We start from the raw sequence: 26,454 nt of genomic DNA on the forward strand, positions 1-26,454 counted from the left end.
ACGGCCGGGACCGCGCGTGGGGCTGGGAGGGACGGCCGAGACAATGGCCCGCCCGCCGCGGCGTGGCCGTCGGGGGTCCGCGCCCCTGTCCGACCTGCGTCCCGCAAGTGAGGGAAGAAGGTGTTCGGTTTCACGCCCAAACTTAAAACGCCCCGCAAACTCCCGTGGGAAGTTGGTGCGGGGCGTCGGGAGGCGGAACCGCACACTGGAGGGCGCGGCTCCGAGAGCCTCAGTTTAGCCCCAACGCGAGCGGGCGGGCGCACTGTGATGGGCGCCCCCGCCGCGGACCCTCGGAGCTCGGGAAGAGCATTCTTGGGCGCGGAGAGTGGGGGTGGGGACACCAGGAAGGGGTTTTTCCCAAAAGGTTTGCTTCCTGAAGTGAGCCGAAGCCCTGGGGGCCCCCATTTGGGACCCCCGGTGGGGGCCGGTCAGCTTTCGGGCTATAGAAACTTTTTAACTTTTTATTGTTTGAGTCCGGGATGGGGGTGGGGGGGAATAGGGTGGTCGTTCCCAGACCGAAGGTTTCTGTCCTTGAGCCTTAGTTTCTTTCTGAGAAACAGGAATTCTTGAGCACGCGTTGATTAAGGGTAACCAGCCTGGGGTCCCTGGTTGTGGGGCACCATGTGTACCACAGGTTCCCGTGGCCGGTTGGTTTCCTGGTTTGGGGATGGGTTGGAGCCATTAAGCTGTATGTTTTAAGAGGCCTAGGTCTGATTTAGTTCAGGTTGATTCAATTATGTCTTCATCGCTTTTGAGTTGGTTGAATAACTTGACATGAGATTAAGGCCAACAAAAGAAGAGGCCGGGTAGCCACAGCTGCCGGCCAGGCCTGGAGGCTAGGTAGGGGCCTCAGGGGGCCTTTCACCTCCCTTTGTAAGTGAAGGACGTGCAGAGCGTTCTTCTTGACTACTTTCCCCCTAGTGGATCCACTGCCCTGATTGGTATCAAATCAGATTTCAGATGCCCAATTTTTACTTCGAGGATGAGTAACAGGTCTAGCCCCCCTCCCCCCAAGCTATTTTCTGTAGTGACAAGTGCAGAGAAGTAGCCTAATTGCCGTCTGAAAAATGTAATCGCCACACCACTAGTTTGTGCTTAAAGTACCGAGAACTTTTAAGGTGTGTCCTTAATGGTAGATGCCTTTTTTCTTCCCGAGAAATCCTGTTTATTTTAGATACTGTTTTTCAAACTTTTGGAGTCCAGTGACACATTTTTTCCTTTTTGGTTATTTTGATTTTCATTTTGAATCCTGATCTTTTTTTTTTTTTGGGGTTTCCCCCAAGGCTCCCCTGCCCATCCTGCCACTTTCCCAGTTATGTAAGTATAAAAATCCAAGAGGCAGTGACCTCTAAAGATCCTACCCTCATGCATACAGAAGGAGGAAATAGAGGGAAGGCTTCTGGGGAAAGGGCCTAGGTCTTTAGTTCCAGCTCCTTTTGATCCTTTACCCTCTCACCACCGGCTCCCATTTTGCAGTCTGAGCTCGTCTTTTTCACTGTAATATTTGGTGAGATTGAAGTTTAATAATTGTCTCTCCGCATTATTCCCTTTCACTTCTTACTTAAAAAAAGGAACTAAGATGCACTTAGAAAATTTCCCCCTTTATGCTATTTTAATAATAGCTCTCTTTTCCTCCAGGTGGTGGGGAGGACCAGGGGCAGAGAAAGTTCAGACTCTGGCTTTTTTTGAGGGGGGTATGTTTGCACTCGTTTTTGGAATCCTCCATTTTTGGCAGAGAAACTTGGGTGTCTAGGAGTCCCTAAACCTTTTCTAGTGGGCCTTTTTTTAAGAGGGGAAATCCGAAAATAAAACTTAATCAAGTCTCTTAAACTGATGAAATAATTAAGGAATCCAAAGGCATAGGACTGCTTAGTCTATGTTCTCCTGGCAGATAAGTGCTAATGACCTTTTCTCCCTTACCATCACTTCGGTCTGAACCGGTGTTTGCCACAGCAGGGCTGCCACCCTCAGTCTAGGAGCCTTCTTAATTCTGAGCTGCCTGATTAGAGCCTCGGGGGTTCCAGAAGATGAGCTCTTTGCCCACTTTATTAAATGACATTCTTTTTTTCCCCAGTTGTTCTAAACATGATATTGTTGATGAGAACTTTGAAGTAGTTTTAATGACCCTTGACTGCCTTAAAAACAGTACTTCATAAAAGATCTATTCTGACTGCTGTGGAAACAAATGACTTAAAAATACTGTATAGGAAGCTGTGTTTCCAATCAGAAAACAATTTGAAACTGTCCTATCTCATGCCGTGTGGCCTCCATTGTGGACTTTTGAGGTCACTGGCTATGATTTCTTTTAAATGACTGGTTCCTGATTTCCCATTTCAGTTTAATCCCGTGGCAGTATGTGTAATTAATAATTTGGGAAGTTGAAGCTGAGTTATCAAGAAGTGGGTTTTCCAGCTATTGAATTAGAAGAAAACACATGAAGCAGTTTAGGTAAACTGTCTGCTCCTCTAGCATCAAAATGTGCCATTTTAAGTCACAACCTAGAGTACGGAATAGTTTTCATTCACTAGGGTGATTAAAAAATAAAAATTTGGAAGACGTGTATACAACAGCTACCAAAATTGAATTAAAGGATTTCAGTCCTATTAAATATTCTGAACCAGGAAGGGCTTAGTTACAGGCATGTAAATAAAAGCTGTGACAATGGAGGCGCTCAGCTCACACACCTCAGCTCCAGGTTTTTCTGGGGAGCGGTGTTAATAGTTTAAATGCATGTGAAAGAAAGTGTGTTATTGCACAAAGACTTGGAAATGTCCTCCCTCTGCTGTGGGGGAGTCTGGTGGAATATCACTTGCAGCCTCGTTGTGGGGGCACTGTAGAAAGTGCTAAGAAGTGGTCTTTCGGTTAGGTGATCTGGATTAAGGCTCTTGGCTAGCCAGTAATATAGCCAGACAAATTTACAAGGGTATGTGGGCCAAAGGGTTTTAAATTCAGACCACGAGGGCAGATAGAAATCTTGCCTTTAAGGAAGTGTGTGTGGGGGCGGGAGGGGAGGGAGTGGGGACACACATCGCCTGCCGATCTCTCGTTCTCCTTAAAAAATCTTCATCTTCCCATGAGTGAATTCAGTTGTTGGACCTATCTACCTTCCAGATAAACGGTGGTGTGGGGGGGGCAAGCCCCTGTTAGCCAGAGCCACCATAGATCACCCTTTATGTCGCACTTCCTAGAAAACTTGACATGTGAGCCTGTGTTGACTGCAGCATTCTGAAGAGCCATTGCTTCCTGCCCAGACTAGCAGTATTATTGAGTTACTGGAAATTTGGGGCCAGTTTGGTAATTTTATGATAAAATTGAGAAATACAATTACTAAACCTGAAAAGACAGCTCAGTGGAGGTGAGCAAGGGGAAGAGTTGACCCTTGGCTTTTACATTTTTTTTTTCCTACACTATTCCCAAATTAAGCTGGCTTTTTAATGGTTGATGATTGTCTTTCAAGTTTAAGATAATGCTGAATGGCCCGGTGGCCTTTTACTTCACTTTGTATTGTCTCTTAGAGGAGGATAATTTAAATGTTTAGTAACTTGATGTTTGTTTGACACTCTGCATAAGTGAATATTTAAAAGGACCTAATTTAGTTTGGTGGCAGTTTTTATTTCCTAGTAGCTGCTGTGTAAAACTATCCAACAGTGATTGGTCTTACGCATTGAAAGGAGTTTTTTTTTTTTTTTTTGATTTGAGATGCAAACAGTTATCTATGAAAGCGCTGGACACAGCTTTAGTGTTTATTCAACTTTATGTAGGAAGTGGTCGTTCTGTGAGGTCGAGGAAAGCTGGATTTTAAGGGCATTGCCTAAGCTTCTGTTTTATTTTTACCTGGTTAGTTAAATTGGATCTAATTTAGACCTTGCCCGTTTAACCTTCTGAAAAAAATGGCATAGTGAGTGTTTAATTCCTGGTGCTACATAATGGTTACACTAGTTGTTGTGTGTCCAAGGATGCGATGCGCTGTGCAGACATGAGTCAGTGCACAGCTTACGAGAGTTTGCTGCTGTTTGCTGAAACCCTTCTCTCTGTTGGGTTGGCCCAGTCAGATCTAAAAGCAGATGGAAGGTTGCCCTGATAGGCAAGGTTACTGAGAGAAACCGAGGACACCACTGTCTCTTCCTGCCTAATTGACAATTAGCAAAAAAGTTACTTCTCCCATAAGCTGCTTTGCACATTGATACGGAGTGTTTGAAAAACAGTTTACAGATCTCAGTACTGATAATATTGAAAGTAAAACTGGCTTCCTCAGCACACCTGAACTGTTTTGGGGGCGAATCAGGCTGTATCTCTTTAAAGGGCTTCCATCTTACTCCTGCTACCAGTCCTTGGGCCTCCTGCTGCTGGGAGTGGAGTGTTCTCAGGGACTTTCAGGAAATGGGATTTTGTCCAGGACTTATCACCTTGCCTTGCAGCAGTGTTTTGCCTGTGATGGATTATATTATGATGCTGATGCTGAATTTAAACTGAGCATTTACATTTAAATCTTTCTGTTTCTCTTTTAACTTTTAAGTGTTTTTTCCCTCACCTGCTAGGTAAATTGGCCTGACCACTGAAAGATCAAAAGTAAACAGGCTTAGGCTTACTTTTTTTAGGTGGTAAGGTCCCTTGCCACCAAGTCTAATACCCTGCATTTTGATTCTTGAGACATACATGTTGGAAAGAGAGAACTGGCTTCCAAATATTGTCTGCTCTTTGCTCCCCACATATATGGTGTAAGGCACGCACACACCCCCATATACAAATAATCGTTTTAGAAAGTGATGGGTTTTGTTTGATACTGTAGACTGATGTAGAAGTTAGTCCTTTTAAGAAAACAATGTGGTAGACTGGAGATGGCTCAGTGACTGGTTAGAGCCCTTGTTGCTCTTGTAGAGGACTAAGATTCGGTTCCTAGCATTCACATGGTGGCTCACAGCCATCCATAACTTGAGTTTCAGGGATCTGATGCCTTTTCTAAACTTCAGGTCCTGCATGTAGATGTTTCACACACATACATTTGGCAGAACACACAATAAATCTCTATTTATTTAAGCCCTAGATCCTGGAACTAACTTTGTAGACCAGGCTGGCCTTGAACTCACTAGTACTGGGATTAAAGGCGTGCGCCACCACCACCTGGCTCGATAAGTAAATCTTAGCAAATCTCTCTCCCCACAAACTTTATATTAATGGATGTTTGGCCTGCCTGTACTTCTGAGTACTATGTGTGCCTTTGGAGGCCAGAAGAGGCTGTTGTACCCCTAGAACTGGAGTTAGAGCTGTAAGCTGCCATGTGGGAGCTGGGAATTGAACCTATGTTCTCTGGAAGAGTAACCAGTTCTTTAACTACTGAGCCATATTTCCAGCCTGAATTTTATAGTTTTAAAGATAGAAATAAATTGGCCAGAGGGTAGTGCTGTGTGTTGAGTGTTTTAGAGTGTCTGTTAGGACACCTAGCCTGCATGACACGTCGGAGGATGTGGCGGATTGCTGCCTGGGAGAGGAGCAAATGCCTTCCTGATCCTCAGTGGGATGGCCCTCACCAAGAATGGGGGATAGCGTGCTCTTGGGAAGCACAGAGATGTGTTACCTGAGGCTCTGGGTGACCGTGAGCACGTCTGTGTGCAGTGGTGTTCCACGTCCAAGTATAGGGGTTGTCAGGAGTGGCAGCTGCCCTGATTTGCTGTTTGAGCAGTTTGTCTTTTCACTATCTTGTGTAGTTGGTAATTACAGTCAGGTACTGCGGGGGTTCTTGGTTGGTTTAGTCACATCAGTGCCTAGTGACTCACAGAATAGCAGACACACTTGAGCAGTTAAAGCCATATGGTTCTTACTGAAAACTGAGACCAGGATGCTCTCAGTTGGAGGGCATGTTAGTGAGGTGCCTGGGGGTGGGACTGAAAGGTCAGTGCCTCCTTTATGGGGTGAAGATTTATTTTTTTCCTTTTTTTTTTTTTTTTTTTTTTTTTTTTTTTTTTTTTGGTTTTTCGAGACAGGGTTTCTCTGTGGCTTTGGAGCCTGTCCTGGAACTAGCTCTGTAGACCAGGCTGGTCTCGAACTCACAGAGATCTGCCTGCCTCTGACTCCCGAGTGCTGGGATTAAAGGCGTGTGCCACCATTGCCCAGCTCCTTTTTTTTTTTTCTTTTTTGGCTATGTACTTTTTTTTTTTTAAAACAAGCTTGGTATGGTTAGAATCCTTGCTTTCCTGACAACCAAACAAACCTAACATTGCAGATATGTCCCTTCTGTCAAGAAACGGTCCTTAAAGTACTAGGATTTGTGTTGCCTTCTGCACTTCAGGAGGAAGGCTGGAGTCTTCTGGGAAAGTTGAGTTTGCTTGCCCTCTTCAGGTAGAGGGATGACCATTTGTTAGCTAGCAATTACAGTAGAACAGTTGTTTTGATAGACTCAGACACTTAAGTCTATTGCAGTCTTTAATGATTATAGTTCAGCAAATTGATCTTAACACTTTAAGTATTCTGTCCTTTTAGTTCAGCAAGAAATTTGTGGCTTGTCAGTGGAGAAGAGTGAGCACCCGCTGCCACTGAAGGGGGACAAGCTCACGTGGTGCACTCTTGTTTTCCAGGACTGGGGATGGAACCCCAGACCTGCATATGGTGCAGCAGGCCAGTGCTCTGCAGCTTGGCACACTCTGGTCCCAACTCGGCACAGCTGTTTGTGCTGGTCAGTTTTATAAGGTGTGTGTATGGGGGGGAAAGTCTGGCGCACACCTTTAATCTCAGTGTTTGGGAGGCAGAGGCAGTTTGAGTTTGAGGCTAAGTCTAGTCTACACAGCAAATTCCATGCTAGCAGGGGCTATGTAGAGAGACCCTGTTTCAGACAAAAACACCCAAAAACAAAATCTTGATGGGATGGAAAGATGATTGATTTGTTGACAGCATTTGTTGCTCTTCCAGGGACTCTTGTTCAATTCCCAGTACCCATCCCAGATGGCTTTCTACCACCTCCAGCTCCAAGGGATCAGTTCTTAAGTTCTCTTATAGTCTTGATTGCAGTCATGGTCATGGGGTGGTGGCCTTTTGACTCTCATGAGGAAACCTTGTGAACATTTGGGTTCATTTTAGTTAGCATCAGATCTGGTGGGCAGGGGCCATAGCCCAAGAAGTGGCTGCTGCTTTGGCCCTTGCTTCCTGAAGACATAAGTGTCACTTGGCCCAGTGCCAGGTTTCAGAGAGACAGCAGTGAACCAGCCAGCAAACTCTGTCTCTAGGATTTTTATATTTGGTAAAGTTTTAAAAATAATCTTTAAAATTATGGTAGAGAAAAATACTTTGTTTTACCTTTTTTAAATCTTAATTTTTAAATTTGTATTTCCTCCTTGGATAGTTTTGGATTGAACTAAAGTCCTGAGAGGATGTCACTGCTGAGCCATGGGGATGGTGGTGTGCAGGAGTTGTGGGGCAGGCTTGCTCCTGAGTCTTCAGAGGCTATAACTCAGGCTGTCCGAAACTGCGTCAGTTGGCATAGTTGTAACTATCAGAATCTGCTCTGGAAACTTCTCAGGAGAAGGAAGCACTTCCAGCTTTACTCTTCCCTTGCCTCTCTACCTCTGAGCCAGATATATGGCCCCATTTCTGTCTCTGGCCACCACTCTGTGCCTCTTGTCCTTTATTGGGCATGTCTCGGGGCCGTCTCGAGCATCTTTGCCTTGAGCTGTAGTCATTGCCTCTCAGGGAGCCGAGGAGTTCACATGTGAAAATTGTAGCTATTTTCCCCCCTGAAATAGCAAGAATACTTTATTCCAAACCTAGTGTCAAACACAATGACAGTGCAGATTTGAACAGAATACACTGTCCAGGAAGCAGGCTGTATGAGTGAAGGTGCTCAGATACTTCCTAGGACTGTAGTTACCCTTACCCCCCAGCTGAGTGGTCATCATTTGAACCAGGATGGTAACCTTTTGGAAAGGGAGCTTTTAGAGAAGTGGGGTTCTTCCAAAAGCTTAGACTTCATAGATGAGCCCTCCCATATTGTGCCCCCAGCTCAAGCGGGTTTGCTTTTAGCTTTTTTGAGATAGGGTTTCATACTTTTAATCTAGGTTGGCCTGGAACTCACTGTTATTCGATGTAATTGCTTCTCTACCATTTTTAAAATAAAGAGGAAAGAATGTTTAGTAGCTTAGTGACTACTCAAACTGCAGTTAACCCTGTGGCTCTGAACAGAAGTGGGTCAGCAGGCTGAAATCCTGCATTTCTAGAGTACGTACCTAATTTTCCAGTGAACATTGTGCCCGGGTTATAGGTGTCAGGTTAGTAAACGTGTATAAATCTAAAATCGGTCCCAAGCTTAGATTGCTGCCAGTGCTTCGGTTGTGTGGATCTGTCCTCAGCCATAGACAGGGTTTAGTGCTTGTCAACCTTGCTGTAGTTTTAACCTCAGGAAGTGTCCAGGTTGAGTTAGCTTTGCCAGGACACCTTGGGCTAGAACTCTGGTCTCTGTTACATCACAGGGTGGTAACTACTTCGGGTACTTAGCCTCCATTGTGATTGTAATAAAGGCAGAGACAAAGAAGTTACAGCACCATCAAAGGCTTGCCCTTCCGCACTCTGCTCCAGATCTCACAGCTGTGTAACGTGAAGTGGGAAAGAGCCGCCTTCACCCCACCAGTGGGGTGGGGGGTAGAAGGGGGAGAATGGTGCTGTGGCAGGTGGCTTTGTGCCCTTTGGTTTCTTTAGGTGGAATTAACCACCCTAGGAGGAGAGGAGGAAGGACTACGTAGTAACAAACCCTTGAAGGACCCTGACTTTCTTAGGGGTTAGTTCTTGAAAGGTGAAAAACCAGCCTCTGAAGCAGACCCCTTAGTGCTAAGTGACTCCTCCCTGCCACCTGGCCAGTGCCCAAGCGGAAGATGGAGTACAAAGAGGGAGGTGTTTTCTGCTGGAGGAATGGGCCACGCGGAGCCGGGTCTGTGGAAGCCTGTTAGAGATGTGAACATTGCAAAGTAAGTGGCCTCTGCATCTGAGGTCATTACCCTGTCTGGCCACATCCAGTGCCCAAACTCGTCCAAAGCTCTGGGCCGAGGCGAATGCCCATTCTGAGGTTTTTCTGAATGGGGACCTCCTGTGTTGTGTGCTGAGGGTTTGGATCTCTATGTGTCTGAGATACTGAGACCTTGTGTCCTATGTGCAGGTAACCATTTTGAGTACTGGTGTTTTAGGGTATTACCTAAAGCAGTCTCATTTTGTCAGCTCGTTTTCATAACGTTTTTCCTTAGAGACAGGGTCTCCTTATGTGGCTCTGGCTGTTCTTGAACTTGCTATATATAGACTGGTCTGGCCTCAAACTCTGAGACCCACCTTCCTCTTCCTGAGCACTGGGATTAAAGGCTTGTGCCGCCATGCTTGACTTTTGTAACTTCTGTGGTCTGTGTATACGAGGCACATGTGTATTTGGTGGTGTCTGAGACAGCAGGATTGAAGCAATTCTATCCTAAAACTTGACCTCTTATTTATTATATGTATTATATTTATTTTTGAGACTTGTGTTGACAAGGCTTACTTTGAACTCACTCTGTAGTTCAGTCTGGCTGGCCTGTTGTAACCATTCCCTGTTTAAGCTTGGTTTTTGTATTTCAGTGAGCAGATCTTTGGCTTAAACTCTTCTCACTGTTGAAATTCTACTCAGTAAGTGTATCGCCTGGGAAATATGCTAATTATTTAATTAACAAGCATGTTCAGCATAATGCATTATGGATTAGTTAAAGGTGATGCAGTTGAGTCTAGTCCCTTTTTGTGGAAAAGACCATGTGACTCATGGGCCAAGCCCTCTTTCTGAGCTTTCCTCACCTTGTCTTGTTTTTTCCTTCCAGAGTTTGGAAGTTCCTTGCCTTCACATTGCTGGAATCAACGTCTTGCTCACCTGAGCCGCTCACCCAATGGAGACAAACAGAACTAGGGCCCTTGTGCTGACTAACGTCTGAGTCACAAGGCAGCCAGGAGACTTTGTTTGTGAAAGACCCATTTCCATCACTGTGCTTTTCCCAAACTCCGGAATACACACTCCCCTCTGAACTGTAGTTACAAGCCCAGGGCTCCTGGAGGTTTGCGTGACTTCTCACAAGTGGCCTTATTCTAACTCAGAGATCCCCAGCATTCGGCTGACCCCGAAGTGGCAGGCAGCATGCCTACTCAATCGCTCCTCGTGTACATGGACGGGCCGGAAGTCATTGGCAGCTCTCTCGGCACCCAGATGGAGGTGGATGACGCTGTGTCCATCAAAGGGCCAGCTGTAGTCCCCTTCCGAGCCGCACAGGAGAGGAGCATGACCCCAGCTGAAGGGCACATGCCCCTGGACTGCATGTTCTGTAGCCAGGCCTTTTCCCACGCAGAAGACCTCAATCAACACGTGCTCCTGCAGCACCGGCCCACCCTCTGTGAGCCAGCCGTCCTGCGTGTGGAGGCCGAGTATCTAAGTCCTCTTGATAAGGGTCAGGTACCGACAGAACCCCCGAAGGAGAAGAACTGCAAAGACAATGAAGAACTGAGCTGTGACGTGTGTGGGCAGACATTCCCAGGGGCCTTCGATGTTGAGAGCCATATGAAGAAACATAAAGACTCCTTCACATACGGGTGCAGCATGTGCGGGAGACGGTTTAAGGAGCCGTGGTTTCTGAAGAACCACATGCGGACACACAATGGCAAATCTGGCACCAGGAGCAAGTTGCAGCAGGGCCTGGAAAGTCCTGTCACCATCAATGAAGTGGTTCAGGCACATGTAGCTGGGAACATCTCCACTCCCTACAAGATCTGCATGGTTTGTGGCTTCCTCTTCCCGAATAAGCAGAGCCTCATTGAGCACAGTAAGGTTCATGCCAAAGAGACCACCTCCAGTGCCAGTAGCACAGCCCCTGATGCCCAACAAGAGGGACCCACATCCCCCAGAGAAGAGCTGCTGCAGTTTTTGAACTTGAGACCCAGATCCCACCCAGAGACTACAGTGAAGCCCATCACCTGTATACCTCAGCTTGACCCGTTCACCACCTACCAGGCATGGCAACTGGCCACCAAAGGAAAAGTGGCCATTGCCCAGGAAGAGGTGAAAGAGTCAGGCCAAGAAGGAAGCACGGACAATGACGATTCATGTTCAGAGAAAGAGGAACTTGGAGAAATTTGGATTGGGGGTAAGTCGGAAGGTTCTGCAAAGTCCAAAACAAATAGAAGCAGTTGTCCAGGTCTCTCACAAGACAGAGAGAAACCTAGACATGCCAACAGTGAAGTGCCTTCTGGGGATGGTGACCCCAAGTTGCCCAGCAGCAAGGAGAAGCCCACACACTGCTCCGAGTGCAGTAAAGCCTTCAGGACCTACCACCAGCTTGTCTTGCACTCCAGAGTGCACAAGAAGGACAGGAGGGCTGATGCCCCATCGCCCACCATGTCTGTGGATGGAAGACAGCCTGGGACTTGCTCCCCAGACCTCGCTAGCACGCTGGAAGACAGTGGGGCCGTGGACCGAGAAGGGGGCTCTGAAGATGGGTCTGAGGATGGGCTCCCTGAAGGGCTCCATTTGGGTGAGTACTCTGCTGCCTTGCAGGCAGTGCTGCCAGGGACTGTGGGAGCCAGACTGGAATCATCCTTTCTTCTAGTCGTTAGCATCTCGGCCCTTCTTTCCTGTCACTGTTTACTGGGTGGAAGTAAAGGCTGTCCAAATGGTTTTGTAGTTAGTGCACCAGCGAGTAGAAACTGGGAATGCTGCTTGCCTTCTCGTGCACTGGAATGAATGCGTCTAACAGTGACCTGGTGCAGAACATAGGCGTTCTGGGACTGAGACCCAGCACTTTGTCCCAGTTCCCGGCATTCCTGTTCTTAACTTGAAAGACTGGGGCTGTCTGTCAAGGCCCATGTTCATGTGGGTTCAGATGGGTTTTTCTAGTGGTCCTAGAAGGAGTGGGGGTGGGGGATGGTGGGGGAGAGGGAGACTTCCAACCAGTCAGCTAGTCCTGCTGTGGACTCAGCTGCTGCATTCTGGTCACCTTGGTGTTGATGAGGCCAGTGTTCATGAGTGAGCTTCCAAAATGGCCTCTAGGTGAAATCCATGCATGTCGGCCCACTTCAGGCCTGCTGCATGAATTTAGTGTGTTTTAATGTTGTTTATAGAAACAAGCATTGTCCAGGTTCTCATAATTGTGTGTGAGCCTAGAGCCAAGGAGTCCGTCCACCTGTGTCTCATCCTGCTGCCCACCCACACTTGAATCATTGTCACTGAATGGGGCTCTGCTGCTTAAAGTAGTTCATACCCCTGATTGTGTGGGGGAGCATGGTCCACAGGTTAATGACAACACTTGAGATGTGTTTGTGGCACTGTGTGGTGTGTTGGCAGTCTATATGAGACCAGGTGAGTCAGACTAAGGCTAGACCTGTGCCTTTGAACCAATACCCCATTCCTTTTCTGGCTACTGATAGGCTTGACAGATGACAGATGTTTAGTCAACTGAGTTTCCAGAGTCAGTGGAAACCTAGTGAGCATGGTTCCATTCCTCAGTCCTTAGAAACCTGCAGTACACATGGTGTCCGTGATGGTGTCCGTGACATCATAAGAATGACCTCATAGATAGTTGCTATAGCTGCAGTACTGGAGATGCCTGCCCTCATGTTTCCAGAGAAAGAAGTCTACCAGCCATTAGAGTTGGTGGGAAACTCCATGGGGTTCCTAAGGGTGACTCCCTGGCCTGACTGCCACAAGTGGGAGTGCCAGGGTCTGGCTGTGGTTCCTGTGACCCATTCATTACACATTCATTGCCCAACCTTTCCTTATGATTTCCGTGTTTGCAAAATCGGCTTATCCACCTCTGGCACTCCTTCCTTCCTAGGATGAGTCCAACATTAATTGTAAATGCTTGCAACCCTTTCCAGAACAGCAGCGTCCCAGTCAAGCTCCGGGCTAGAAAGCAGGCCCGATGCCTGTGTGTTAGAGGTGTTTCCTATTTAGCCTTTTGCGTGTGCTGTAACAAAGCCTACATGTAGGCTGACAGCTGCGAGCCTAGCTGTTAGTGCAGTGGGACTGTAAGGGCGTCCATCAGTCACGGTGCTGTTGTACAGTCTGCTTTAGGGTATTTTCAAAGGCTCTAAAAGAAGCTGATGAATTTTCAAAGCCTCTGGTACCATGTTGGGCCAGGGGTTGTGTTTTATGGGTCCCCTTCCCTAGTAGGGATCCGGTATAATGGAGATGGCATAGGCCCATTCATTACACCTGCTCTTGCCCAGGTGTATGGATCAGCTGCCTTTGCAAATTAGTAAGAAGGCAGCATGTGGCAGAGCAGGGAAGAGGCCTGTAATTGGAAATCAGTTCTAAGGCAGAATGACTAGTTTATTATGCCTTTTTGAACTGCTGCACCTGTGATCTACCACTGCCTATATCATGGCCCGATGGCTAGACTTAAGATGGCTGTGGTGGGTCCTTTATACCTACTGCTAGAACTGGCAGAGAAGGCCATGGTGGGTCATTAATGCCTACCTGCTATAAATGGCAGAAACTCACTAGGGGAGTCTTAACAGCTGCAAATCACTTCAGGTTAGGGGGCTGGTGAGAGAAAAAAGCCTCACCCTGTTTCGGCCGGCCCATTTCCAGTGAGTCCTCACACAGGCAGTTCAGCCTTGCCTTTGGAATTGACTCAGCCAGGTCTCTTCTGTTCCTGAGATTGCTTGGAAACCATAAATTCCACCTTCCCAAACTTGGCTAAATTTTGACTTTCCGTGCCCAAAACCAAGCCAGGGGTTGCTGTTGAAGTTATTTTGTGTCTGCCGCCCTCTGGTGGTAATTTTCTTAATCTCAAGCTGTATTCTGGTGGATGGGAAGTTTTATATTGCCTCCAAATAAAACAGTTGTTTCTGAGTAAGGGGGTTTCTCTGGCTAGTGGGTACATCCACCTTCAAGCATAAACCGGGTTTCATCTATTAAATGGTCATTTTGGAACACAAAGAGCAAAGTGTGGTGCTGGGCGTGGTGGCACACACCTTTAATCCCAGCAGTAGGGAGGCAGGCAGGTAGGTGGGTTTCTGAGTCGCAACCTAGTCAGGGCTGAATAGTGAAACCTTGTCTCCAACACAAAACAAAAGCACATAGCATAAGACATGAAACATTGCCTTATGGCATTTTGGTATGTTATTTTTAGCCTTTGAAACTTCTACTCAGAACTAAAATAAAAAATTATTTCATGGTTTCCCCAACTGCTTTGTCAGGAACACTGAAGTCCACACACCTGAATTATGTGCTTCGTCTGACTTACCCAAATATTTTTGTTTCTACTTTAAGATAAAAATGATGATGGAGGAAAAGCAAAGCCCCCCCCGTCCTCGAGAGAGTGTAGTTACTGTGGCAAGTTTTTCCGTTCAAACTATTACCTCAATATTCATCTCAGAACGCATACAGGTAAAGGACTTGTTTCTTAAAGCATGTGTTAGCTAAAGCGATTATGTGCTGTTGTGTGGTTCAGATGGTTTAACTGTGTGCTGTTTGCCACTGTTGCTGTGTCCTTTAACAGGGCAGCAAACTTGACAGCGGCTCCTGTTCTCATGGTTTATGGCTGCCATATTCTCTCATCTTAAGGCAAACATGCAATAATTTTAATGTCACACTCTTTCTTAATCTGCTTTATACTTTTGGAATGAAGCAAGGGTGTGTTTGTTGCTGTTTGGATGTAGGTGCAGCTATAGTGTGGGCTAGGAAGTTAGCCTGCCTTGAGGCTTGGGAGTATTGGTTAGTTCTCTGCTCATGGGTTAGTAAGTCATGAGCTTGCCTCGAGCCTTGGGAGCACTGGTTAATTCTTAGTGCTCCCATTTCTGTAGCTGGAAAAGTGCACAGACTCTGCCACCAGGCAGCAGCGAAGATCAGGTCATTTAAAGCATGCAGTAAGTTTTTTCCGGGAAAGGCAGGTTTAAGTAAGTGTGCAGCGCACTGGGGTGCTGAGATGGCCTAGATAAGAAGATTGACAGCTTGTCTAGCTTGTAGAGCTGTTTTTGGCGCCTTTCCTAAACGTCATGCATGATACAGTGGAATATCTCGTTGTAGGTGAGAAGCCGTACAAATGTGAGTTCTGTGAGTATGCAGCAGCCCAGAAGACCTCTCTGAGGTACCACCTGGAGAGACATCACAAGGACAAGCAGCTGGTGGATGCTGCGGCCGAGGCTAAAAGTGAAGGCCGGAGCCAGGAGACACAGGAAGCATTACGAACCGCTGACAATGCGCACACCAAAAATTTGAAACGATTTCTTGATGGTGCCAAAGATGTTAAGGGCAGCCTGCCTGCCAAGCAGCTTAAGGAGACACCTTCTGTCTTCCAGAGTGTTCTCTCACCAGCACACAAGGATACTCAGGATTTCCATAAAAATGCAGTTGATGACGGCGAGAAAGTGCGAAAGAGTCCTGCTCCTGCTTATCTGGACGTGCCGAAAAGGAGAGCAGCTGGCGAACCTCAGGCCAGTGGCCCTGCCTATAAACTCGAAGCGGGTGGACCCCTGGCCTGGGAAGCTAGCCGTAGGGAGAAGACGGAGTGGGAGGCCGACGGCAGGTACAAGCCCGGTGCTGACTGCCAGGACAGGCCTTTGAATCTGTCCCTTGGGGCACTCCACCCCTCTCCTGCTATATCTCTGAGCAAGTGTCTCATTCCCAGCACCGCCTGCCCCTTTTGTACCTTTAAGACCTTTTATCCGGAAGTTCTGTTGATGCACCAGAGACTGGAGCACAGGTACTACCCTGACACCCACAAGAACTGCAGTAGCAAGTCAGTGCTGAGGAGCCGGCGGACAGGCTGTCCTCCTGCCCTGCTGGGCAAAGATGTGCCTCCCTTATCTGGCCTGCACAAGCCTAAGGTCAAGCCTGCCTTCTCATCACAGGCCAAGTCCCTGCACCCAGAAAAGGTCCGGCAGGGCACTTCGGGACCAAGCAAAGCTCCCCAGACATCAGGGCCAGACAACAGCACTTTAGCCCCAAGTAACCTGAAGTCACACAGGTCACAGCCTACTGGGGGCCTCGGGGCCACCAGGCAGCAGCAGTCAGAGCTGTTTCCCAAAGGTGGCATCTCTGCTGCTATGGATAAGGTGAAAAGACCCGAGCCGAAGCTCAAGGCCCTGCCAGCTGCCGCATCTCAGACCCCACTCAGCAGTAGTAATGGCAACGGTTCCATGGAGTATCCCATGAAGGTTGATAGCCCATGGGTGCCTCAAGGGAGAGACTACTACTGCCATCGGAATGCAGGAAGTGCCACAGCAGAGTTCAGTGAGCCACTTCCCAAAAGGCTCAAATCAAATGTGGTGGCCCTGGATACAGAACATCCTGGGCCCAACGGGAGAAGGGGCTTTGAGCTGCGCAAGTACCCTGTGGTCAGGAACATCACCTCGCTGTTACCAGAACCTGTGTGTCCATCGTCTGTCCTGTCCCCCAAAGCCTGTTTCCTGAGCCCCGGGGAGGTGGAGTCGCCCAGTGTGTTGACCATGCAGAAGCCCTATAGCGCCTCTGGACCTCTGTATACCTGTGGGCCTGTGGGACACACAGGCACCAGCCCAGCCCTCGAAGGTACTACCACAGGCACTGGGTTGGTGCTGAGTTTAGGGGCTCAGGTGCAAGCAAGCATTCCTCCATACCCACCCAGCATGCAGCAGTGAATTATGGGCCTTCAGAGCTTAACTTTGCAGGAGTGTCTTGAGTTTCTTTTAAGGAAATAATGTAGAATAAAACAATAAAAACAAACTAAAAGTATTTCCTTTCCTTGCTGTTGAAGTCCAGGTACTAGCTAGCTGGGCATGGTGGTGCATGTCTGTCATCCCAGCATTGGATGATCGAGGCATTTGATTTAAAGCCTGGCCATATAGACCATTCCCAAGAAAAAAACTAAACATGACTGCCACTGCGAGAGACCCTGCTTAGGTCCTTTGTCACAACCCTCTTATCCTTTCCACAAGTCATGGCCAACACTGCACCCACTGTGGTGGGGTTTGGGGTTCTTCTGTGGTGTTGTGCTAGAGACCGACACTGGTACACTTATGTCTGCTGTTGGGTCTGTTGAGGGTGTCTTGTATGTAACGGTCATCTTGTGTATGTCCTCGGAGTTCCCATGGGGAACTGCTTTCCTTGCTGTGTTTTATGGAGCTTTCTGGTGCTTTCCATTGCTTGGAGGAAGGTAGACCACCTGTCTCTATTGCAGCTCTGTCTAAATCGTGGTGTTGTGGGTTTGTGCTGCTCCAAAGAGACAGCCACAGTCAAACTTCAGGATTGGAGTGATACTAGGGCAGAGTGTTGGCCTGGGAGGAGAGACGGTTTAATTTTGATTTGTATGTAAAGCCCTGAGAACCGCTGTCAGTGCAGTGCACTCCGGGCACTTGCTGCTGCAGACACGAGTGTTTCATGGATGGCAGTGGATCGTGGTAATGTGTGGCTTTTGTGGGTGTAGGCTGTCTGACCCAGGGCCTTTTGTGTGCTTTTGGCAAACATACCAACTGACCTACATCCCTACCCCTGAAGCAGTAGTTTTTCTACATGTGGATTTAGCTGTCCAGTATTTCATGATCTTTCAAACAGAAGTGCTTAACCTCTTTCCTGTTTTGCAGAGTTTTTGATTTATGATGTGTAGACCTAAGTGCCTTGTTTTTGCTTGCTTGTGTGTGATGTGTATAGACGCTTGAGTTGGTTCTCTTCCACTACATTCAGGTCTCCAGTCTTATGTGGCAAGTGCCTTAACTGAACCAACTTGTTGGTGCCCAGTTTAAGTAAGTGTGTGTGTTTGATTGCTTGCCTGCCTGTCTGCCTGTCTGCCTGCCTGCCTGCCTGCCTGCCTACCTGCCTGCCTACCTACCTACCTACCTATTTTTTGAGAATAGGGCTCTCGCTATGCAGCCCTAGCTGCCCCAGAACTCACTGTGTAGACCAGGCTAGACTCAGTCTTCTAGACAGCCCCCCTGCTCTACCTCTAAGTGCTGGGACTAAGGGTGAATGCCACCAGGCCTGGCATTTCTTTTTAAGAGAAGGTGTGCTTTTGTAGCCCTGACTGGCCTTGAACTCATTTTGTAAGCTAGGCTGTCTGCCTATCTCTGCCTCAGTCTCTGGGATTAAAGGTTTGCCCCTTCTTTTGTGAGTGTTATTGTAGAAACATGATCAGACACCTGCTTCATAGACAGACCTGCACCTCCTGTCGTATTGCTGGTCCTGGCCGCTGAGTGACCTCATCCTTTCTCTTCAATTAGGAAAGAGGCCTGTGTCGTATCAGCACCTGTCCAATAGCATGCTTCAGAAGAGAGGCTATGAGAACTGTATTGGAAATACACATTACCGACCAAATGACAAAAAAACTTGATTTCTGATTTTTTTGGGAAAAAGGTGAGTGTTACCTATCTTTATTGTGTTCTTAAAAACAATTAATGATTGTTATTTTTAAATGATGTATGTTGATTGTGTGCTGGGGGTGCTAGTAGAGCGTCTTTGTTTTCTCTTCCCATACATGAGATACTCAGATCAGCAGGCACAGCACCCAGTGCCTGCACCAGATGAGCCATCTAAGTGGCCCCAGGTCTTTTTTGTTTTTTTTTTTTTTGTTTTTTTTTTTGTTTTTCGAGACAGGGTTTCTCTGTGGCTTTGGAGCCTGTTCTGGAACTAGCTCTGTAGACTAGGCTGGTCTCGAACTCACAGAGATCCGCCTGCCTCTGCCTCCCGAGTCCTGGGATTAAAGGTGTGCGCCACCACCGCCCGGCTCCCAGTTCTGTTTTTTAAAACAATTTAAAGTTTACAATACTCAGGGACCAAGAGTAGAGTGTCTTAGCCGGGCGGTGGAGGCAGAGGCAGGCGGATCTCTGTGAGTTCGAGACCAGCCTGGTCTACAGAGCTCGTTCCAAGGCAGGCTCCAAAACCACAGAGAAACCCTGTCTCGAAAAACCAAAAAAAAAAGAGTAGAGTGTCTTGCCGTAGTTAAATAGTCACGATAGCCCATGAAGTAGTTGAATATTTTTATGTAGTGAGTATCTGATGAATTGTATTGGAAGCCTCACTGCAGCCAGGCGGTTAGGTAAGGTTAGGGCTCCACGGGCCACACCCCAACTCCTGCTGCTCGGAAAGGAGGCTGAATTGGGATGCTGCACACACAGTCCATGGCTGCCCTCCTTCTACCCAGTGACCAAGGGTTACAATAGGTCTGCTGGAAATAGACGGGTCTTGGACCTGAGGCTGGGAGGCACATACTCGGAGCCAGTGTGAGAAGACAGGCTTCCTGGAGTCCCGCCTCTGCCTAGCATTGTCTTGGGTCTATACAGAGCTGAAGCTGCACCTGCTTTCTTGGTTCAGAACCGACTCAGAGTCCTTAATCTGTTCCAGGAAAGGAACTGGGGACCGGCAAGCAGAGGTGTGTTTGGGCTTAACAAGTCAGCCTTGTATGAGTGGCAACTTCCTGAGCTGAGGGAGGCCTTGTTAGCCAGCACTGCATGACTGTCTGTTCAGATGTCACAGCCTGGGCAGCTGCTATGTCAAGATGCCTCCTTAGGCTTAAGCCTTATTGAGCACTGCAGTTAAATAGCTAGGCTTCTGGATAGAGGCAGCTGTCTCTCTGGTGAGTTCCATAAGGCCATCCTGTGTGCACGTGGATGGAGCCAGCCGGGATGCAGAGATGAGAAGATGCTCCAGCGTCGGGAATAGGGCCCAGGGTAACCCTTCAGAGGGTGTGGTGTGACAGTTGTGGTTGCCAGATGAGTGCTGGGTTCTGGTTCTTGGTGTAATTATCTCATCCCTCCCAGTAGTCAGTCCATGAACACATGATCTAGTCTCTAGCTGTGTAGGTTGTGAAGTTGGTGTAAGAGGAATCTTTTGCACTTTTAGGTTCCCCTAGTCGATTCATGTGTGCTTTAAAATATTACTCTTATTTTTTCATTATTTTTATTTGCATCGGTGCTTTGCCTGAATGTTGTCTGTGCGAGGTTGTCAGATCTTAGAGCTACAGACAGGTGTGGGTGCTGGGAATTTAACCCGGGTTCTCTGGTAGAGCAGTCAGTGTGTTCTTAGCCGCTGAACCATCTCCAGCCCTGAAGTACGATGCTTATGTGTGTTCCTGTGAGTGCAAATGCTCTTGACTTTTAAAAGAGGATGTTTGATCCTTTGGAGCTGGAACTTAGAGACAGTTGTGAGCTGCCGACGTGGGTCTTCCTTTGGAATTATAGAGCCATTTTCCCAGCTCATTCCATACGATCGATCCTTCAACAATGTGCTTTTTCTTAATCCCTTTCAATCCTTTTCCCTTAGGTCTCGCTGGATGCAGTACATACTTTCCACGGAATCACAAGTTGATCCATCTTGTGAGAGCTACTGAACAAGCCGTGACTGTGCTGGGCAGAGACTCTTGAGCAGAGAAGGAACACTACATTCTCTAAAGTTCTGTCAACTTTTGTACCAAATAGCAATAAAAACTAGTGGGAGCAGTTGGGCTGTACACAAATGGGGATGCAAATCTATTTTGTCCCTAAATATTTTTTTACAGAATTGACCAAATAAGTTTTTGCATACTTGAGCGCTGCTGAAATGAAATCATTTGGGGGTGGGGTGGGGTGGGGTGGGAACTGTTGGAAAGCTCGCACCTCAGGTAACTGTAAATACCTATGTTGTAAACCTGCTTTAAGTACTGTGTGTTTCCTTCCTTGTGGAGCTCAGTGATTTGAGCAGTTTCTGCTTCTTTCTGCTTTTTCATTTAAGCGTGTTTTAAAGCAAATCTGCTTGCCCTGTATGATGCTGAGTCCTCCACAATCTATTGTTTGTCTTAACAAACTTGCTGATGGAAGTATTGACAGTCTGGAGATGCGCTGTGCGTCTGAGGTCAGCAGGACTGAACCTTGCACCTTTAGTCAGCTGCTGTCAGCTATTCAGCTAGGAAGATACCGTTGTCTTTGTGTACAGGTTCTGGAACCCCAGCATCCTGCCTGGGGTGGCCTGTGGTGCTTCTGAGCGAATGTGCCTACAGAGAAACTACCGCTCTGTAGAGTGGCCGATGTTGAGTGGACGAGCCAAGCTCCGTGGGGAGCTACCTCGGTTCTTCATTTCTGCTGTAAGATTCAGTTTCTTAGAGAGTTGTCTTGAGTTAAATCTAAATAAATATGCCAAATTTCCTTGTGTGAATTGCATGCTGGGAAGCAATTTTAAAGGGAGTGAGAGGTTTGGGGAAATTTTTTAGTTTGTGTCTGGAGTCTTGGTGTGTCTGTGAAGTGGGAACGAACACCTGGAGTCTGGGTGAGAGCTGCTGGCTGAGCCTCCTGGGAGGCAGGGTGAGAAAAGCTGCTGTAGTAACCCTTGTCTCCATGTTTTTTTGTTTTACAGTCAGGGTGATTTCCTCAGTGCACAGGCAGCTTGGGATTAAGGGGCGACAGCCACCAGCTGGCTCACTCGGCATTTTAAACTTGAGTTCCTTTGATGCCTTGAGTTTAGTCAACAATTCTTGGGTTTAGCAAACCCAAAATATTTTATTAAGAAACTGTTTGAAAAGTAAATTTGCACTGCTTGTTTTTCTTGCCCCACCCCTCTTGTTAGGACAGAAGGGCGAAGAGCGCCAAGAACCCAACGTCTCCCCACTTTGGCAGTGGAACATGGGGGTCCTGTGCTGGGGATACCCTGGTTGAGATGTGTCTGCTCTGGCAGAGAGTGCTTTTTGTATCAGGAACATGTACACTAGGCCCTGTTCCCGTCCACAAGCTGAGCCATATGTACATAATCTAGACTGTTTTCTTAGGTTCTGCACTTTGATAGCCTATTTTTGAGGATGAACACATTTGCAAGATGATTGACTCAATCTTTGCCTAAATCCAGCGAGTGTGCAAGAAGCTCGCAGAGAATGGTAAATGTGAATCTTGGTAGGGGGGGCAAAATTAAGCCTGCATTAAAAAAAAAATCACCAAATCTATTAGAAAGCACGTCACTGTGTTTAAGGCTGAAATTCTGGGGGCTTTCAGATTTTTCTAGTTACATTTTCTGAATGCATAAAAATTGCAGGTTTTTGTTTGAACAGCCCTTTGTACTTCACAGTCTGTTCTTGCCATCAGTATTAACTCTTGATACTACTGGCTTCCTGTGTCTTTCCTGTGAGACAACAGTACATGTGATAGAGGTACAATTCGTTGGATTTTTGTTAATGTATTTATTTCATTCCGGTTTGATTTAATTGTTGATACTTAAGTTGTCAGACCGTAGACATGCTTTATTTATGATATATTTCAGCTTAAAGTTATGTATGTTGTTATATGTGGATGTAAATATAGATTTGGTGTTTTACAGTTCTGGTGTTCTGGTTTTTATTGTGTTCTTGGTTCTTGCTGTGTGTGTATAAACTTCTAAGAGTTAGCTTTTTCTCCCTCGTGAGCCCTGAAAGGAGAAACTGACCTGAACTCATCACTAGGCTTAGCTGTAGATGTCCTTCCCATTCACCACCTTGCTGGTCTCAGGCTCTGGTTCCTGTTTTAAATTTAACTTTGCCTTGTTTGGCTGGAGTTCGAGGCCAGCCTGGTCTACAGAGTGAGTTGCAGGACAAGCTCCATAGCTACTGGGGAACCCTGTCTTGAAAAATAAACTTTTGCTTGTTTTGTTGACTTAAAAACTTTTGTGTGTGCCCATGGACCTCAGAAGAGGGTGCTGCATCCCCTGGAACTGGAGTTAGGAGAGGTCATGAAGCCAAGAACTAAACCCTGTCCTGCCAGAGCAGCTCGCACTCTTTAACTCCTGGACCAAGAACTAAACCCTGTCCTGCCAGAGCAGCTCGCACTCTAACTCCTGGACCAACTCTCCACTTTTTTTTTTTCTTTTGGTTTTTAGAGACAGGGTTTCTCTGTAGCTTTGGAGCCTGTCCTGGAACTTGCTAGCTCTAGGTCGGGTGCTGAGTACCCGGGTGCCTTTTATACAAGGAAGACAGTCTTCAGGACCTGGGGACCTGCTATGTCGGGCGACGAGTGTCTGCCTGAGTGCCTTTTACACCCAAGTTGTAGCTTTCTTTGTATTATTGTTGTTTTTATTTTCTGTGGGGATGAGGGTTTGGCAGCCTTTAGTCTTTCAGCCCCTTTTGGATTTTGAGGCAGGCTCTGTCCACTGTATATAGCCCAGGCCCATCAGACTGAGCATGTGTGCCCAAGTCCGGCTTTAAACTTGCTCTCTTTCCATTGCTTCCCACGTCCTGGGATTACCTGCCCAGCTTTGCGTGGGTTGTTGGGAAGCAAACCTCAGCCATAATTTAATCTCTGAACTATGTGAATGTGCATCTCTAGCAGATAAAGTCTTACATGTTTACTGTATGTGTGTGTGTACCGTGTGTGTGTGCTACTCAAGGCAGTCAAAAGGGCATGGGACACCCCAGAACCGGAGTGAAGGATGGTTGCGAGCTACCGTGTGAGTGCTAGGAGTCCAACTGGAGTCCTGCTGGGCCAGCCCTCCAGCCCCTGCAATACCAGCTGTTTCTCACTGCCAACCTCTGCTAGTCCATGAATTTTGTGGCTTTTCAAAAATATCTTGTGACATTGAGCCAAAGGAGCCCGGAGTTACATTAGTAAGTCAGCATCTCCCCTGTGTGGTGCGATGCCAGTTAGGGTGAGGTTTGGTTCTATCAGCTTGGGGTTTATTGCTCTTGTCTCTGACCAGTTAAACCTTAAGGTGAGTTTAGGTTTAGTTTTTCTGGAGTGAGGGTGAATCCCTTGTGCTGTTTCTAGCCCGCGGGGATACCAGGCCGAATGGTGAATTAGGGCGAGTAGAATGACATCATTATAGTCACCCCACCTTTCCGCTTAAGTTCTCAGTGGCCATCATCAAAGCTGTGAGTATGGAAAGGGTCTTTTTATGATAGTTGCATGGGGCTGGTGAGATGGGTCATGGACAAAGGCACTTCCTGCCAAGCTTGACCCCATATGGTGGGAGGAGAGAACCAAGGGCTGCAAGTTGGTCTCTAGCTTCAACAAACACATACTTTGGGACCAGTAAGATCGTTCAGTGGTAAAAGCATTTGCCCTCCAAACGATTACCCGAGTTCAGTCCCTGAAACACATGTATACTCACACAGTCATGTAAAATAAGTACAATTGATAAATAAAAATGTAATGGAGTATTTAAAAAATTCCATCGTTGATTGTCTATTGAAACTATAAAGGGGGCCATGTGAGTGGGTCTGGGAACTCGGGCCTGTAATCCCAGCGCCGGGGAGGCTGAAGCTGGATCGGGTTACTCAAGGAAAGCCTATGTAACAAAAGCAGGACTCCCAAACTTGCTTCGTGACTCAAATATAGACTAAATCAAAGACTAAATTCCTGGCTTCTGCCTCCAGACCTAGCAGCCCCTTGGCCTTCTGGGTTACTACCCAGGAACAAGGTTGTGTGTGTGTGTGTGTGTGTGTGTGGCATTCCAGGATGAGACTGGTCCTGATGTGAGAGAGTGAAAGTTGAGCCTGTCTCTTTCTCTTCCACCATGCCTTCGGGATCCCTGTCTCACTTGTACCTGTCACCATCTTTAAAAGATGATTCCAGGGTTTCGTTCCCAGTAGCTCACAGCCGCTCACAACTGATGCCCTTTCACCTCCGAGGGCCCCTGAACTCGAGTGGGTCACATAAGCTTCAGCAGGCTCACACACACGTGTGTAAGCAATTAATCTTAAGACATGACCTTCCATTACCCCTGGCCTCATGGCACCATCACTGACCACACAGTCACATCTGGAATTAACAAGCTTTCATGCACTAAACCTTTTCATTTCTTTTTAAAAGATTTATTTATTCTGGAATCACAGAAATGGCTCAGTGGTTAAGAGCACTTTGTTGCTTTTCCTGAGGGTCAGTTCCAGCACCCACATGGTGGCTCATAATCATCTGTAACTCTGGTTCCAGGGGATCCAACTCCTTTCTGACTTCTGAGGGCACTGGGTATGCATGTATGTGCAGGCAAAACGCCCGAGCACATAAAGAATAAATCTAAGAAAAAAGATGTATGTGCATGTGTGTTTTGTTCATATGTATAACTGCACCCGTGTGCCCGGTCCTGGAAGAGGCTGGAAGAGCAAGTGCCCTGGTTGTCCAGGATCTCGCTCTTGTTTACCAGGCTGGCCTTGAACTCGGAGCTTCACCTAGGATCAAAGGCATGTGCCACCACCACGTGGCATCAGTTGAGATCTTATTCTGTTCGAATTTGAAACGCGTGAGTCTTACAATTATGATGTAGGGATGCGTTAATTTTCTTATATGTCTGAAATTCTTGGTAATATGAATCTCATAACCTTAGGAACTGGTAAAAAAAATCTTTCAGCCCAAGTGGACGGAAGCTTTACGTCTTTGCCACATGGTGGCGCTGGCAGCAGGTACATGGCAGTATGGGTGCCCTTGGTGGAGGAGCTCAGACCTCAAGGTGGCCCAAGTTCTGCTGGAGCTTTGGGTTTTCTTGAAGATACACAGTTGCTCTGGCAGCTGATCCTGCCCTTGAGTAGCGAGTGTTTTTCACAGCCCCTGCCATCCTGACGAAAATCACTCTCAATAAAAAGACCAAGTCAGATATGCAAATGGTTAAATCACCAACAGCATCTATAATGGAAAACAAGGGTCTGGGCTCACCTTCGCAGCCCTTCCTCCTGATGGAATGACTGGGTGCGTCCCTGCGTTTGATTGTGATGGTGGCTAGCTCTTGCTTTTCAAATTCTCTCCATCCCTGTAGCCCCAGCACTTGGGGTTGTGGTAGAAGGAGACAGGAGGACCAGGAGTTCAAGGTCAGAGTTGACTACAAGAGCATCTTTGAAGCCAGCCTGAGCTACATGACCCCCCCCCCCACCGCAGTTTCATAAAACCAATCCCCATTCTTACAAAAAACAAAAACAAACCAAACCACAATGCAAAGCTGTAGCTTCATTGGTAGAGTTCTTGGCTGGCGGGCAAGCCCTGGTTTCATTCTCAGAACCATGCACACTGGGCATGGAAGTGTGTGGTATGGGGTTATGCTCCCGAGGAGTCTCATGCTCAATGCTTCTGCACGTCTATACTCCAACCTTTCCCAGCCCCCGTCTCCCCCTTCCCATACCATTAGAAATGAATTAATTGCATTCACCTGGTTGGGCAGGGTGGCTTAGACACACAGCTAAGGGTGTCATGGTCCTCCCTGCTCCATCCTTCCAGGAGGAGGATGTCTACAGCCAACACACCCAGGTCTGACGGTCTAGAAGCCAAGACCTGAATTCAAGGTCCGTCTGGGCTACAGAGCTGAGGCTTTGTCTCAGACACAAGAGTGAGCTGGATGGCCCAGCGCTTAAGAGTCCTTGTTGAGAGTCCTTGCAGAGAGAGGACTTACTTGGGTTCGATTCCCAGCACCCACAGGGCAGCTCACAACCACCTGTGGCTTCAATCCCGGGGGCTCCAATGGCCTCGTCTGGCCTTTGGAGATACTAGGCAGGCAGTGGTGCACAGACAAATACACGGACAAAACACACATACATGTATGAGCTAGAAAAACGTAAATTATTTTCTGTTAAGGGCAGTTTTTTTTTT

General features: G+C 47.3%; 1 protein-coding gene across 1 annotated transcript in view; it reads left to right on the top strand.

Moving 5' to 3' along the window:
• Znf217 (zinc finger protein 217) overlaps positions 1–20,498 on the top strand; it is a 22,782-nt gene extending 2,284 nt beyond the window's left edge. Inside the window, exons 2-6 of the mRNA XM_005362827.2 lie at positions 9,816–11,513; positions 14,255–14,371; positions 15,011–16,513; positions 18,178–18,310; positions 20,216–20,498. Coding sequence (XP_005362884.1) covers positions 10,127–11,513; positions 14,255–14,371; positions 15,011–16,513; positions 18,178–18,287 — 3,117 coding nt within the window. The 5' untranslated portion in view covers positions 9,816–10,126 and the 3' untranslated portion in view covers positions 18,288–18,310; positions 20,216–20,498. The remainder of the gene's footprint in view (positions 1–9,815; positions 11,514–14,254; positions 14,372–15,010; positions 16,514–18,177; positions 18,311–20,215) is intronic.
• The last annotated feature ends 5,956 nt before the right edge of the window (positions 20,499–26,454 follow it).

The sequence above is a fragment of the Microtus ochrogaster genome, linkage group LG8 (assembly GCF_000317375.1).
Source record: "Microtus ochrogaster isolate Prairie Vole_2 linkage group LG8, MicOch1.0, whole genome shotgun sequence".
Lineage (NCBI taxonomy): Eukaryota > Metazoa > Chordata > Mammalia > Rodentia > Cricetidae > Microtus > Microtus ochrogaster.